Source organism: Xiphophorus hellerii, chromosome 13 (genome assembly GCF_003331165.1).
Source record: "Xiphophorus hellerii strain 12219 chromosome 13, Xiphophorus_hellerii-4.1, whole genome shotgun sequence".
In the NCBI taxonomy this organism is placed as follows: domain Eukaryota; kingdom Metazoa; phylum Chordata; class Actinopteri; order Cyprinodontiformes; family Poeciliidae; genus Xiphophorus; species Xiphophorus hellerii.
The window spans coordinates 5,252,208-5,267,062 of record NC_045684.1 but is presented as its reverse complement, the minus strand read 5'-3'; the positions used below and the strand labels follow the sequence as shown (position 1 = coordinate 5,267,062).

The 14,855-nt window shown below is 36.5% G+C and overlaps 1 protein-coding gene across 4 annotated transcripts in view; it reads right to left on the bottom strand.

Moving 5' to 3' along the window:
• Positions 1–6,241: 6,241 nt before the first annotated feature.
• LOC116730645 (collagen alpha-1(XIV) chain-like) overlaps positions 6,242–14,855 on the bottom strand; it is a 148,584-nt gene continuing 139,970 nt past the window's right edge. For 2 of the 4 annotated variants that reach the window (XM_032579995.1, XM_032579998.1), the window contains 9 exons: positions 14,650–14,703; positions 14,447–14,500; positions 13,974–14,045; positions 12,029–12,064; positions 11,733–11,799; positions 11,198–11,386; positions 10,581–10,658; positions 10,294–10,449; positions 6,242–7,801 (listed from right to left, as the gene is read on the bottom strand). In XM_032579995.1, coding sequence (XP_032435886.1) covers positions 7,509–7,801; positions 10,294–10,449; positions 10,581–10,658; positions 11,198–11,386; positions 11,733–11,799; positions 12,029–12,064; positions 13,974–14,045; positions 14,447–14,500; positions 14,650–14,703 — 999 coding nt within the window. In that variant the 3' untranslated portion in view covers positions 6,242–7,508. Of the gene's footprint in view, positions 7,802–8,266; positions 8,376–10,293; positions 10,450–10,580; positions 10,659–11,197; positions 11,387–11,732; positions 11,800–12,028; positions 12,065–13,973; positions 14,046–14,446; positions 14,501–14,649; positions 14,704–14,855 lie in introns of those variants that run through there. The other 2 variants (XM_032579996.1, XM_032579997.1) reach the window with 2 other exon arrangements.

Below are 14,855 nucleotides of genomic sequence, written 5' to 3'. Positions count from 1 at the left end.
ACAGTAACATCTTAATCACGTTAAAATCATCAACCTCAAACATTTTGCATCATTTTAAACTGTGAATCTAAGGTAAAGCACAGACATGGAAATGAAAAAAATGTGAACAGTTGTTTGCAAATTATAGATTATGTTGTAATAATAATAACTCCACAACAAATGAAACTCCTGTAATGTTTCGTGATAGCTTTTCCAGTAGGCAGACAGGATTACCCACAAAGTGCACAGGAGGCAGCTGTCCAGGAGCTTCAAACGCTCTGGGTTTACTCTGTAATATCAACGCTAAGTATCACAATGAGAGGTCCTCTGACCTCCGTCTAGCAGACCCATCTGGCACTCTGTCAAAACCTCATTTTTAGGCCAAAACGCCTGTCTGAGTTTAGAGCCGTCTGCTTTCTGGGAGGTTAATCCGGCATTCCCTTTAAAAAAAAACAAACTCTGAGACATGGAGAAAATAGGTTAAAATACTTTTTATAAAAAATCCCACAGCAACTACCAATACAATCGCTTAATATCTAAAGACAAGACTTGATGACAAATGTGAAAAATCTAGAGGTCAAGAAATGTAATCATGATGGATTTTCCAAAGTATGCATCATAATAATATCTTATTTACTTTCTTAAAGTTTTTGTGGCACTAATTCAACTGCAAAAAGAAGGAAGAGCAAGAAGTAGTGCAGTCAATGATCAAGGGCCAGAAATGGAACTGAGCCTCTTTGCTGAAGGAATAAAACTGAAGTCTGTATATTTTGTACCTGTTTTACCACCGAACCTCATTTCCTTTATTTAATTTTTTAATAAGAAAGCAAATGAACATAAATAAATCATTACAGCCATGCACCTAAGCCTCTGCCCCCAGTCTCTAAAAGTGTATTGTTAGACGAGAACATAACCACTCGATGGCAGCATTTCATCATTTTAAGAACGCCATATTTATATTGAGTTATTTGATTATTTAAAATGCCTGCCAAAGATTTAATATAAAAATATAATTTCATCCTTTTAGTCTCCTGTAACTATTATTTATGAATACTTTTTGATTATTTTTCCCTCTGATTATACTGCTATAAGTTTATTGAGTTATATATTTTTATTTATTATTTGCTGTTTGATGTGTATTTTGTACACTGTTCCTTGTACTACATTTTATGTTGTCTCTCTCACCCTCTTTGCAAATGAAGTTCAATAAATATATGCTTGAAAAAAATATAATTCAAAATGAGAATGTAGTAGATTTTAATCCTTTATAATTCAGTTTAATTAATTTTTCACATAGCACTAATTCACAACCAATGTTGTCTCGAGGCACAAACCAAAAAACATTTCAATTCAATCACACATACATAAATACATAAAATATTGTGTGTCAAAATGAGAAAAAAATAGTAAAAGTGCTCTGATTCCTTTAAAACTGCAAAAAAAGAGAAAAGACAACAACCATCTTTCTCGCCAAGCTGCATGAAGAGTCCTGCTTTAACAGTTGAGATAATTATAATCAAGCAAATCACAACTAAAGTGGTTCTAATTATTGTATTTAAGCACTCTTGGTTATTAGGAGGATGACGTGCAATCACAAATGTCTGTCCTTCAACTTGAAAATATTCAGCAGCTGGACAAAGAAATGTATAACTGGTGATTTTGTTTTACCCGTTTTCTTTACTTGTGTTTACAAACTAGGAGGTTGCTCTTAGTGGTTTTACAGATTTCTTCTGGGTGCCGTTTCCTGCTTAGATTTCAAGGGGTGCATAAAAATAAAATGCGCTGAAAAAAAAGTGTGAGTTACCTGCAGCAATTTAAAGATGGAGGTGTTTGTGAACATTGTTGTGCCACAATGTGGTTTCTTCATCCGCAGAAGATTAACCAACTTGCACACCTGGTGTAAACAGTCTTAAAATAACTGAATCTTTTATTGTCTCAGTCTAAGACACTTAATCTGACTGCATTTATTCATTGTGGAGAGAAAAACACATTACTATAGTTGTTTGATAACATCACTTTGTGGGACCCAGAAAATTTACTAAAAATAAATGTAACCGAATCTTTAATGCTTTGCTTTTTGTAGTCGACTGGAATTTCTAGAAATTTTTGATGATTGAATGGAAGCTTGTGCTTTGGTTAGATGAGGATAAGATTAAAGACTCTTGCTGGGTTTGGAGTGAATAATAGCACATATGTCTAGAAAAGCACCTGATGTTTGTTTTTTGCTATGGTGAGAGAATTGTGATGATGTTCGACTGTTTCTTTTTCTAAGGCTCTGGGAATATTAAAGTGCACAACAATGTGATATCTGAAACACCCAGAGATTCTGAATAAAAATTGGATGGGTTGATGCTGGATCTTTCAGCAGAAAAAAGCTCCAGTTAAAGATTTATTCTCCAAGGACATCTTGGTGTCTAGACCCACTATAAATCCTACAGAAAATTTATGAGAGTGGAGAAGAGGGAACTGGGGTTTCTACAAAGTATAAACAGCAGGAGATACTGTCAAATGAATCAAGGCATGGAATTATTCAAATTTGTCAGTGTGAGTTTATGTTTTTTTTATAGACATATTTATCAGGGATGTATATAAATGTGGATGTTGCTGTGGTTTGTGCATGTAGACCAAATTTGAGTGTCAATCTCCTTTTAAAATCAGAAGCTGCAGACATGTAGATCCAAAAACATAAAGACAGGACCTGACAAACACTGAAAATCCTTAACTTACTTTCCATATTTGTTGCCTTTTCACTGGAACAGTCACATAATTCACACCTATGATTTCAAACATGAATCTATCTTTTAAATCTGTTGCTTTTGCCATTTAAACAGAGTCACAGGTACTGACACTTAGGCCACTGTTAATGAAGCTTTTCAAAATTCTGCAAGCAATTAAAAAAGGACAAATGCATAAGACACTTAACTTTGATGAGAAGAAAGAAAAAAATAGGTTGAAGAAAGGATGAATATGGGGGTCAGATCTAAATACCTTCTTTGCAAATAAGCTGTGGAAGAACTTCCTGAAATTCAGATGCATATAAGTGTGATTCATGAAACGCAAAGGAGGAAGTGCTGCAGCCTTTGGTCTCTGTGTGAGGTCTTTCCTCGCTCCCCGTCTTCCTCCCTCAGTGATGTTTGATTTGAGAAACAAAGGCGAGTTTAAACATCAACTGTGTGATTCTACAACATCAAACAGCGTTTATTTTATTTTTTATCACTGGTGTCAGTCGGTGCGGTTTTAAAGCCCTGAACATCACATGTCAAATGAAAAGAAAACACGATGAAGAGGAGCAGAATTCTTGTTTTGCCTGAGGAGAGAATTATCCTAAGAAGGAATCCCCCTTAGAAACTATTAGACTGCTTCTGTGGATGAATCACTTAATGTTTAATTATTGGACTTAAATGGAAATTCATCTAAGCAGATGTAAAGTGGAGGTGCTTCACTGAGCTCTCATCTCCTCCTGCTCGGCCTTTAATTGGATCTTCTTTTTCTCATGTTTGCTTTTAAGCTCTTTTGCTTTAAGCTTCCCTATAATTCCCTTTTAGAAAACCCTGGTTAATGATGCAACTATGCTTCAGTTAAATGGGAAAAAAATCCACAGAATAAAATTTTGCCTTATTTGCTCAGTTAAAACATATCTGCTTTAAAGTACTATGTACAATTAAGTGTATCTTCAAAAGTATTATATTATCATATAACCCACATCTATAATAGAGTAGATCCAAAATTTGGGAGCTGAGAGGAGGGAATGGATGCTATCCAGACATCAACACTACTGAACACGTGGGATTTATTTGAATTTGCTGATTATGTCAAATCGACCAATGCAACCATTCAGCAACAAATGCTGAATCAGATGTAATCCCACAGCTGTGTGTGACCAAGCCGGCAACCTGTACAGCTTCTAGGCGTACCATTTTTTTATTTGTTAAATGGATGCATCTTTAAAGTAAAAATATTGTTTTCTTCAAATCTAAATTTTCCAATCGAAAAGTAAAATGACACCAAACAAAGGTGTTAAGCAGAGTAAGCTGTTTTGCACTGACAGAAAGGATTTGACAGGTTTATGATGGGTGCAGCCACTGTACTCAGCTCTGCTGCTCAATCCACAAATGCATTTCCTCACAAACGTGGCTCCATTTATGGGGCATACTAATGTGAATCTTCATGAGCGGCCACAAAGTCTCTGCATAATGTGCTAAAATAGGAACCTGCATTATTTTGTCACTGCTATAACATTTGAGCGCCATTATGCAGGGAGTTAGGGTTTGTGCGAACAATTACAGAACATGTAGTTCACTATATGCTAATGAGAAACACAAATGGTCAGTTTAAGTAACACAAATAATGTTGGTAGTGAGTCAAACCACTAGCCTGCATTCAACGTCTAGATTTTTATGGACTGATTCAGAAAATTTACACCTTATTCATTTTATTTTTGATCCATTTGCTATACGACACCCAAATACATCAGACAAAACCACTAAAGATTAATTTCGTTGCATATTAACCAATGCTTTGTGTGAGAAACATCTCATAAATGCAAGAAATACAAAGATCAAGCCACTAATTAGATGCAGTACAAACAATTCAGACATTAAATGGAGCCGTCACTGCCAGAATAAACTGAGCATAGTTAGCTGCAGCTGCTTAGATTCAGGATGTTTCCGTGGAGACCCGCACCAAAACATTTTTTTGCTCAAACATTCAAATCTGTGACCATGAATGAACGACACACTGACTTCAACACCCTCCTCACACCAACGAGGCTCCCCACCTGCTGAGCCCCACAGACGAGGCACACTGCAAGGTTTATGCTTTCTATTCTCACACACCCAAAAACACCCCACAACACACACACACACACACACACCCACCACACACGTCTATTTCTGTGAAAATCCTCGTTACCAGAACTCATTCCTTAACCATGACAACAAAAGCCAAACTACAGAAACCCAGTGGCAGCTGATGTTTTCCAGCTTAGATGTGGTTTTTAAGTTTTTCATTTAAAGTTTTCACTTTTGTCTTATCACTCTTAATATGACATCTATAAAGTTACTATACCAATTTATGACAGCTTGAATGTTCTGTTTGTTTTAATTATAAAACACTTCCCAGACATCTTAATTACAATTTTAATGCAAGTTGTTAAGGGGATTGTGCATTTTCCATGGGAAAATAGTATAAGTCATATTTAATCGACTTAATATAGTTAGGATGAATGTGAACTGTTAACATTATCTAGAACTTTAACCCTCCAGAAGATTCAGACGTCACGGGGACGGTAGAGAAGCTGAACCTAAACCATCTCTGAATAAGATTCCCAAAACAACAACAAATTCAGGTCATGAAATGCTATAAAATGGATAAATGAGAGAAAGCCTGGCTGGAGCAGATAGTTGGACCCTGTGGGACATTGCTAATAGGAAGGAGGAATCAGTATGACCCCCTCCTGAAGAGTGGAGGGGGTCATACAACTCTGTTTCTTACAAAGTAGAAACAGAGTTGTTTTAAATTATCTTAAATTATATTTAAGAAGAAACAGAGCTGTTTCTACTTTGTAACACTAGAAATGAACAGGTAGAAATTATATTTAAGAAGAACATTTTCATTTTTAGACTATTCTTTGTCATATATGTTGAAAAAAGGAGCATTTTTTCTTCATGCGAATCAAGAGCATTTATTGTAAGTACTTTTAACTCTTTGAATAAGAAAGATTCTGATCCTTTTACAGTATGTGCTGGAGCTGCTATGACTGGAGTGAGTTCATAACTTACTTTGATCATTACAGAAAAAGAATGTTACATTTAAAACATTTGAAACATCAACACATTGATAAATTATTTTGCTATAAACACTTATTGTAAAACATTGAAGAAAATTTAAAACTTGTGGCGCATAAGGGGGAAAGCTTTGACCTTTGCAGTTTTAATTTCAGCCACTGTTGTGAAACAGGTGCAATCCTGAATTCAGTCAGACACAGCACAGCTGAACACTTTGCCACCTGTTGAGGATTCAACCTCAAATATAAAATTATTCTCAGTTTGCTCTGAGATTTCCACTCTCAGACCAGAGGATGAAGGAGCAATAATGAACTAGGTGGTCCAGCTTTTCTGCCAGGTGTTCAATCTGCTTCCTGCAGTTTTAGTGCTCATTTTAGAGCTTCCTGTTCAAGTTTAATTATTCCCCCCAGTTCAGTCACATTCCCTGCTGAGGGACAGCATCACAATTAACCAGACCACACACAGACACAACTCCAAACGCGTGTACTTCAGTTTTATTGTTCTGAGAAAATCAACACCAAGTAAAAAATAAATTACTTCCTTGATTTTTTTTTTAGTTTTAAACATCTTGATCAGAAGCTGCAGTAACAGACCAAATGCTTCAGGAAAAAACCGAATGGAGGAAACATTTACAAAATTGAAAATGTGATTGGGCTTAATTTAATCACACCGACAAGGAAAACGGGAGTGAAAAAAAGGTGCAGCATGAAAACTAAGATAATAAACCAATCATGCATATGGAATTAGTGTGCTTAAGTTATTTTTACTCATTTATTTTCTAAAGCTGACCTAAAATTAAAAAATAAATGGATGTAGAGTATTTTCTCTGGAACAGATGGCTAACAGATTACAAATACAAACAGGAAATGTTGAAAAAAAAATTAAACTGGTAAAATTAAAAGGCAAGAGGTGAGAAACAGCAGTTTGTATGTTTTTTGCCCACATTGTCTATGGATTTATAAAGTTTTAGTTTAATCAATCTTCTCATACATACAGGTATTAGCTTAATATTATATCAATAAGCATTCATAAAACCATCTTGATATGTAGGTTAGGTGTATCTGTGGCTTTATCAGGTCAGAAATGAATACATCTCATGTTAAAATGAAATAAAAACATGCAAAACTCCACAAATACCAGTTGTGAAAATGGAAAAATCCATGGCTGCAAATTTTAGGTGCCTTCAAAACAGAGGGGTGGGGTATTAATCACACAGCTCGATGCAAACACGACCAAAATAAAGGATTACAGGAAATGTTGCACTGTAAACCCATTTTACACCTTCACTGGTTAAATAAACAAATGAAAGGCTCAAGCAAATCTTTCCCTGGCTAACAGGCATCAAAAGAGACCTTCAAAGAAAAGATACTTTACTTTACCATCAAAGTACTAGAAAAAACACTAGGAGGCACTTAAACAACCAGGTGAAAAACAGAAAGACCTGAAAACAAATCAATAAATTGAATACTGACAGTTTTTGGGTACTATGAACAAAAGTTCAGTACCTTTCTGAGCACTTTGCTTGACCTAAACAAAATGAATAAAACTAAATAAATCTGTTCTGTCGAAGTTAATTCAATAGCATAGATGAGTTAAGTTTTCCCGACCTCATTTCCCCTCCCGTTCCATCTCCAATGTCCATAAGAAACCCCCTACATCAGGCACTTGTTGATTAGTTCATAATGGCTCCAAGCCTTCCAATCACAAAGAGCAAGCGTCCCTCTGTCCTCCAGCTTCCTCCTCTCAGTTAGTTAGTTTAGGAAGATTCTTCACTCCTCTCTTTATTCTCCTCTTTGTCCCGGCTTGCACCTCTTCCGCCTTTGTGCTCCGTTTGCTGCGGTACACACCGGGGGACCTCAGCTCGACATCGTCCAGCGCCAGCGCGGGGTCATCAGGCGAGACGGGTTGAGGAGCTGGGTAGTTGGGCTGGTAGTAGCGGTATGGGTCATCCTCTTCTACCTCTCCGTAGTTTTGGAAGACGCTGGACGGAAGTTGGACTGGAGGGATACCGCGGACGTCAGTGATCTCTTCAACTTCTGCGCGGCCAGTCACCCAGGAATTGATCCCACCAGTGCCACCAAGTTGAGCAAGCAGTCAGTGAGCGCCCCAAAGAAAGATGGTCGATTCCCATCACCAAGGAAAAGAGTGTTTGGAGGGAAATTTGTCGAGATTTATTTGGGTTAACGTAAGGATGGGTAGAGATAAAAAGGAAGGAGTAAAAGAAAGAGGAACAAGAGTTAGCAAGAGTTACCAAGCCATGAGTAACGAGGTTATGGAGTCATAGGACTATGAGCAAGTTAGGAGAAGTTCTGGATAAACTGCTTCAAGATTAAAGTTAGAATAAGTAACATTTGATTTTATATTTTAAAAAAAATCATATCTCATAAGCAAATATTAGATTTGTTATCCATTAGCTTACATTCAAACTGTCACAATGCCACAAAATTAATCTATCTCTCTAGACTTTCGGTTACTTGAAGTTAAAACGTGCGTTATATATATTAGGTTCTGTCTTGCTTAGTTGCTTTACAGAGGTGATCTGTGTTACTGGAGTTTGTACAAAGTCAGTAAAAGTTCTGGATTAAAAAAGAGGAACTGGATGATCGTAATCTAGAAGAAAAAGTCAGAGAAGGATGACGGTCAAGGTAAGTTTCATGATTTCATCCCACCTCAACACTCTTCAGCCTTATACAATACAAATATTTGATGTTGTGTTCTCATTTTACATGCAAAAGTATCCCACAAACTAATAACTAATATGTTAAACTTGTGAATATTGTGGTGTTGCTACGTGCTAAAATGGCATGTTTGATATGTTTACTTCACTCACCCATCATTGTTCAATAAATATTTAAAGAAAAGGAGGCATTTTCTTTTCATTCTCATCTATATATTGAAAATATGACAAGAATATGGTGTGAATGTGCACATGTAGAGACAAGTGGTTATTTTCTTGAAACCTTTGTTTTGGCCATAAACCCCAGAGTTTTGCACATACCACCCACCATGGTAGAAGTTGTAATCAGCTAATGGACTGACAAAAACTTTATCACCTTCTTCAGTTTGAAGCCTCTGCAGCTGTTAAAGTTCTAACTTGTGGTTGATGCTTTGCAGAAACAGTTCAGTAGTCACCATAACGTTTTTCTGGTGAAGCTTGACAGTGAAGTGACAAGAGGATGTTGGACAAACAAACACAAAAGCAGAAGAAAGGGTAAAACATGCAGGATCTGCCACAAGCTTTACAGGACAGTACCATTCAGACTGCTGTGTGACCTTTAACCTCAACACACATTAAAGATCAACACAACCATGCATTAGATGGCAAAAGATGACTCTTACAAAGGGTTTTGAACAATAAAATGTTGGAGATTTTTATAATTGGTGTAAACTATTATCAACAATTTACCTGATCACTTAGAAATGTCGTAGAAGTGTTCCGTTTTGTCTAATGACTTATGGTTTAATTGCGAAATACCCTCCAAAGAGCATCTTTAATTAAATACATACTCGGTAAACCAACAAAGCAGCAACTCAGGTGAAACAAGATAAAATATAGAATTTATTTGTGGTTTGGTTACTCTTCTGTGGAGAAAACCATGCAATTTCAAACAGATGCTGCAGGCAAGAACTTAAAAACAAGATTAAATGGGTTGGTCTCCCACTTGTTTTTATATCAACATTTTTAATAAGTATAACTTTGTTTTCTATTTTCTATTTTCTTTCTCTATTCTGTATTTTTTACAATTACAACCTTAATGGTTTTCTTAAGAAGCTTATGGTGAAAACTAGTAGCTTAGGAACATATGTACAGTATATTTAAGTTAGTAAAATAAGTTAGTAAAACATGTTTCTAAGTTTGCATAACTTCCTCTTTTGGGACAAGTAAGCCAGAAACAGTTTAGAGCAAAGTAAATGTTTCATAAGTTTGCATTTATTTCTCTTCTTCCTTGTCACTTTTAGAATTATAATTTCAAAAACAATTGCTTTGTTAAAATTTAGATTTAATTATCTTTTCAACAATGAACTAAATGCTCATTGTCCAGTTTAGTGTTCTAAGTGAACTCAGAGCAAATCAAGAGGCATAAACAGAAATGAAGATAATTTTTCCTCAGAGGTGGAAATTTACACATGGCTCCTTGTTGTTTGGATGTTTCGCTTTGTGTTTCATCAAAAAACAAGACCAATGCAGATAAAACGATGCAGCATAAACAATCAAACACACATATTGTGGTAAAGCAGAATCCTTTACCATAACTGAGTATTTAAAGGTGTTTCATGTTTCACCTTTAAATACAGACAGTGGGAGGGTGGACTTTGATAACATGCAAGCTGTTTAACTCAGTAGAAGCCTTTCAAGATGAAAAGCGGCTTATTGAATGAAATGTTTCACCTGAGAAACCTCCATAGAAAAGATTAACACGGCGACTGAAATAGTTTCATGCTCAGTTATATGGTTTATGCCAATAAGACATTGAAGTTGCCTGACGACGCAGCACGCATTATAATTGTTCCTTTAAAGCCTACGCACCTCCAACATTGTAGCCCAAACAAGAGTTCTGGTCACAGTATCCCGGCGGTCCTGGAGGGCCGACTGGACCGGGAACTCCGGGCCGACCAGAAGTTCCAGGATTTCCAGGGCGACCTGTTGGACCCTGGCTGCCAGGTCTGCCCAGTCCTTGGGGACCTACAGAGTGGAAAGGTTAGAGTTCAACTATTCACACTATGTTTACATAAATTGTTAAAGAAAAACTAAACACGTATTCAAAGATCAAGCAGAGATCCCGCGTGGAATTGTGGTTTATCGCGATGATTTACCAGGCGGTCCTGGAGGTCCTCTGGGGCCCTGGACACCAACGCCTGCAGATCCCTTCTCCCCCTTTTCTCCTGGTTGACCTGGAAACAGAAATAAACAATTTTTTTTAGACTAAAGAAAGTACAAATTGTTATTCTTCTACCTTTTAAAACAAATCCTTATGCATAATGCTAACTTTCACAAATATTTTTAAACTTCTTACTGCCAGAAATTATTTTGTTATATAAAAATGTGTTTTTAGTGTTAAAAAGATTTTAAATTATGTAGCGGTTTATTAATTTAGACATAGTAAGTACAAAATATACAAATGTTTAACATTTAGTATGTTTAGTTTGACATAACTCCAACCAATAGATTGTTGTAACGTTTTTCTATGTTTTATATGTGATGGTTGGTATATATTGAATATGCATCAGCAGGTGTGTGGTACACACACACCTCAGTTGTGTGGATGTTTGAGGCTATTATGTGATAACAGTCAAGAGGAGGATGGAGAATATCTTTATTTTCTTTATATTATCTTTATAACAAACACACTTCTATTTTTAAGACAGCTTTTGATTTTCAGTATCTGAAAAATCACAAAGCCAAAAGTCCTCTGCAACTTTAACTGCTTCACCTCGTTCTCCAGGATTTCCATTTTGACCATTCTGGCCAGGAAAGCCTGGCCTTCCTGGTGGTCCCTGTTCTCCCTGGGGCCCTGGGGCACCTTCCCGACCAGGTTCTCCTGGAGGTCCAGGCACTGTGCGGATGGACACTGGTGGACTGGGCGCTTGGTTCAAGATAGTGTTGTAGCGTGACATGTGACCTGGAAAAGGGACAAAAAAAAAGGAGAAAGTCAAGTCGCATTATGAAATTTGTTGAATAAGAGCAACACATGATGGACAAGAAAAGCAGATCAATGGATTAAAGGGAAGAGTTTGGGAACCTTTGATTGTTCAACTACTAATATTCTTCAGATAATTCATACAGGTAGAAAAGTGTGACTGTGAACAACAGAGTAAGGGTTCCCTCAGATTTTGGGAGTTGTTTTGTGTCGTTTACACAAAGCAGACCCTCATGCTTGTGATTCTATGAATATGATCAATGCCAAAGAAAACTCAGGACTTATTTTAAGGCCCATTTCTCCATGTCATCCTCTCTTTCTAACTTACTTTGGATCAGCTGCTCACAGACTTGTCTGGCAATGGCCTGAACTGATGCCGTTGATTGAAGGTCACCCTGTAGACAAAGTAAAAATTATTTAATGTAGTTTGAGATTTCCAGCCTCTCATCCATGCTGGAAACTTGGTTAATGTATGCTATGTTCCTCTGTCACTCATTTATGTATCTCAGTGACTTGATCTTTTGAGAAATTACTTTACCTGAACATTTGAACAAAATATTACAGCTAATGTAATATTTATGATACTTTCATTTGCTTAAAATAATATAGAAAAAAGACACCTACCCGTTCACCTTTCTCTCCCTTTGTTCCTGGTGGACCCTGTAATAAAACATGTAAAAAATAATATTAATAACAAAAATAAACATACAAATAATGTACATGAGGAAATATGGTTTTCAGACTTCATTGACCTCAAAGCAAAATTCACCTCAATGAAAGCTGTGAAAGTCTTCAGAAAAGCAAAGTTGATTGGAAAATACAAAAAATCTCCTTTTCCATGGCATTTCTATTCACATCTCTCTACATCTACCCATTATAGCCACGAAAAGGTTAACATTTAGCTGCGTCTTTTTGATCAACTGCTGTGACAGCTCACAGACGTCAGACTGCACTACGCTGTAACCCCTTTAGTCAGTAGGGCTATCTGTATCAGATAGCATTCAGACTATCTGATGCACTCTTTTCTGCAGCTCAGTTCACACGTTTTCTATGAGCTTTAGGTTAAGGACCTGAGAAAGCCATGGAAGAAGGCTGATTTAGTGGCTAGTGAACCATGTCTTTTTGTTTGGCCATATGCTTTGAGTTTTTTTGGTGCCAAAAGAAGAATATTCACATATTCTTTCATTGAGCGACAGCAGACGCTCCTGAAGTTTTTGTTGTTGAACATCTACATCTCAAAGACACACAATACCAGTGGTAGTCCCAGTGCCTTTTAGCATTTGTTCACACTGGCCTTACTTAAATTGTGTGTTCTCTTGTCTTTCCTGTTTTGTAGACTGGTTAAGACAAATCAACCTCTTTATTATGGAATATTTATACCCATGACTTGTGGGTATAAATTTAATAAATTTACATTTATTAAATGTAAAAGTTGGATGTTATTCTATTTTTTCAATGTGAGATTATGCTGCATTAAAATATTTATTTATTGTGATATTTTACAGACGTTAGCAGAGTCTAATCTTTACCTTAACTTCATGCTTAATATGTAAACAAGATAAAAGAAATATGTAGACATTTATTCCAGACTAAACAACATTTACAGAAAATTAAAAGGACAAAATAAAAAAACAACAAAAGCAAGAAAATTGCATAGATTTATCGTTTTAGAAACTGTGTCAATCCCCGACACTCGCTGCTCTGTATTTTTCTCCACTAAGTCCTCATTAAGAGCAATAACTTAACAGTGGTGCCGTAATTAACTGATGAGTGCTCTCTGCAGTCCGCCCACGCAGCGATGATTACATGCTTGACAACATTTTATCAAAGCGATGCAAACTCATTTATCAGCAGCTTTTATCGCCTCCCACAGAGTCTTGTTTCTTCTTTGGCGCTGTTATGAAAATGTGGTTTCCTTTCACTCAAACGCAAATAAATGCCAAAGCAGAGAAAACAAACCAAAACAAAATGCCAGAGAGAGATGTGTTTAAATCGCCTTAGAGTTTTTCTTCTTTGCTTTGGTTTGAATTTTGCAGATTGAAATTAAAAAAAAATCCAATTTAACAATTATTGAACCAGAGTTGAGTCTTTACAATGAGAATTGCAATGCATTTCTCATTGTAAGTCATTTCTCTCTAGGTTGAGAAATGACTTAATAAGCTATTCATGCTGTAAAAAGAGTTGGTGAAAACTCTTGATAGAGAAGTTGTCAGTGCCGCTGTTTAAGCATAACACAATGGGTTAAACTGTTGAAGTTCTTTTCACAAAATAGTCTGAACTCAGATGTCTCCCTTTGTGTCAGTTTGAATACTCTTCAGTCTGCTTTTCATTTGGGTGTCTGCGTATCAAATACGGTCATAGACAGACTGGACAGGGAGCCATTAATCCCCCGTTAGCCACCTGACCAGCTCCCAGACTGTCTGACACACTCTGCTAAGCCTGACTGACACTACGTCCTGCTGCCTATGGGATATTTGCACAGTACCAGATTTTTCACACATAAAAGAATATGTTCTCTTTAATAAATGCAAACCAATAAAAAACAGGTCGGTATGATTTTCAGACTCACCGGTGGTCCCAGGGTTCCCTGTTTTCCTTGGGCGCCGGTATTTCCAGGAGACCCAGGAGCTCCTGGAGTCCCCTGAGAACACAGAAGAAATTAATTCAGTTGAAATCAATGGTTTTACAAGAGCAATGAAATATCTCGTAGTTTATCCTTCAATTTATTTTGTAAATTTTGTATAAAGAAATAATTTGAAACTATTTCAAAAAATACATTCTCAGACCAAACTGCTTTGGAAACAGAAAAGACATTCAGAGTTTGCCATTTTGTGTTTGAAGCAACAAATGCCCAAATAATCACACATTCTGAATATATCCAATTTTAAATGAGCTTAAATACAAATGAGTCAACTGCATTTTAGAAATTAGCAATTATGTTTTGTCTTTACTTGGAGGCACAGAAACAAATTTGCTCCAGCAATAGTTTTAATACAAATCAACAAGTACTTCAATACTGAAGGAATTTTATGCAGGTCTCACCATAGTTCCCGGGGGTCCCTGTCTGCCCTGTGGGCCGTCTTTGCCTGGAAGTCCCTGTAGAGGTGAAGGTAAATTATAAAGCCTGAGGTAGACTTTGACTGGTTAATGTCAGCAATAATCATTTTTTCATGGAGTCTTCAAAAATATTTTAAAGAATTCAAGTTGTTGTTTGACAGTTGTAATATTAAGACATTCGGACTGACCCTGGGTCCTGGAGGTCCTTCTCTTCCCACAGGGCCAGGTCTTCCAGGTATACCCTGAGAAAAAACATGAAGTAAGTTCTTTAAATCGCTACCATATCAATATTTACTAAAATCTCTCAGGAATGCCATGATCAATTAGCGTTCTATGAACAAATAATCTGGCTTTACAGCAAAACAACTTCAATTTAAAAGGTGAAAAGTAGAAT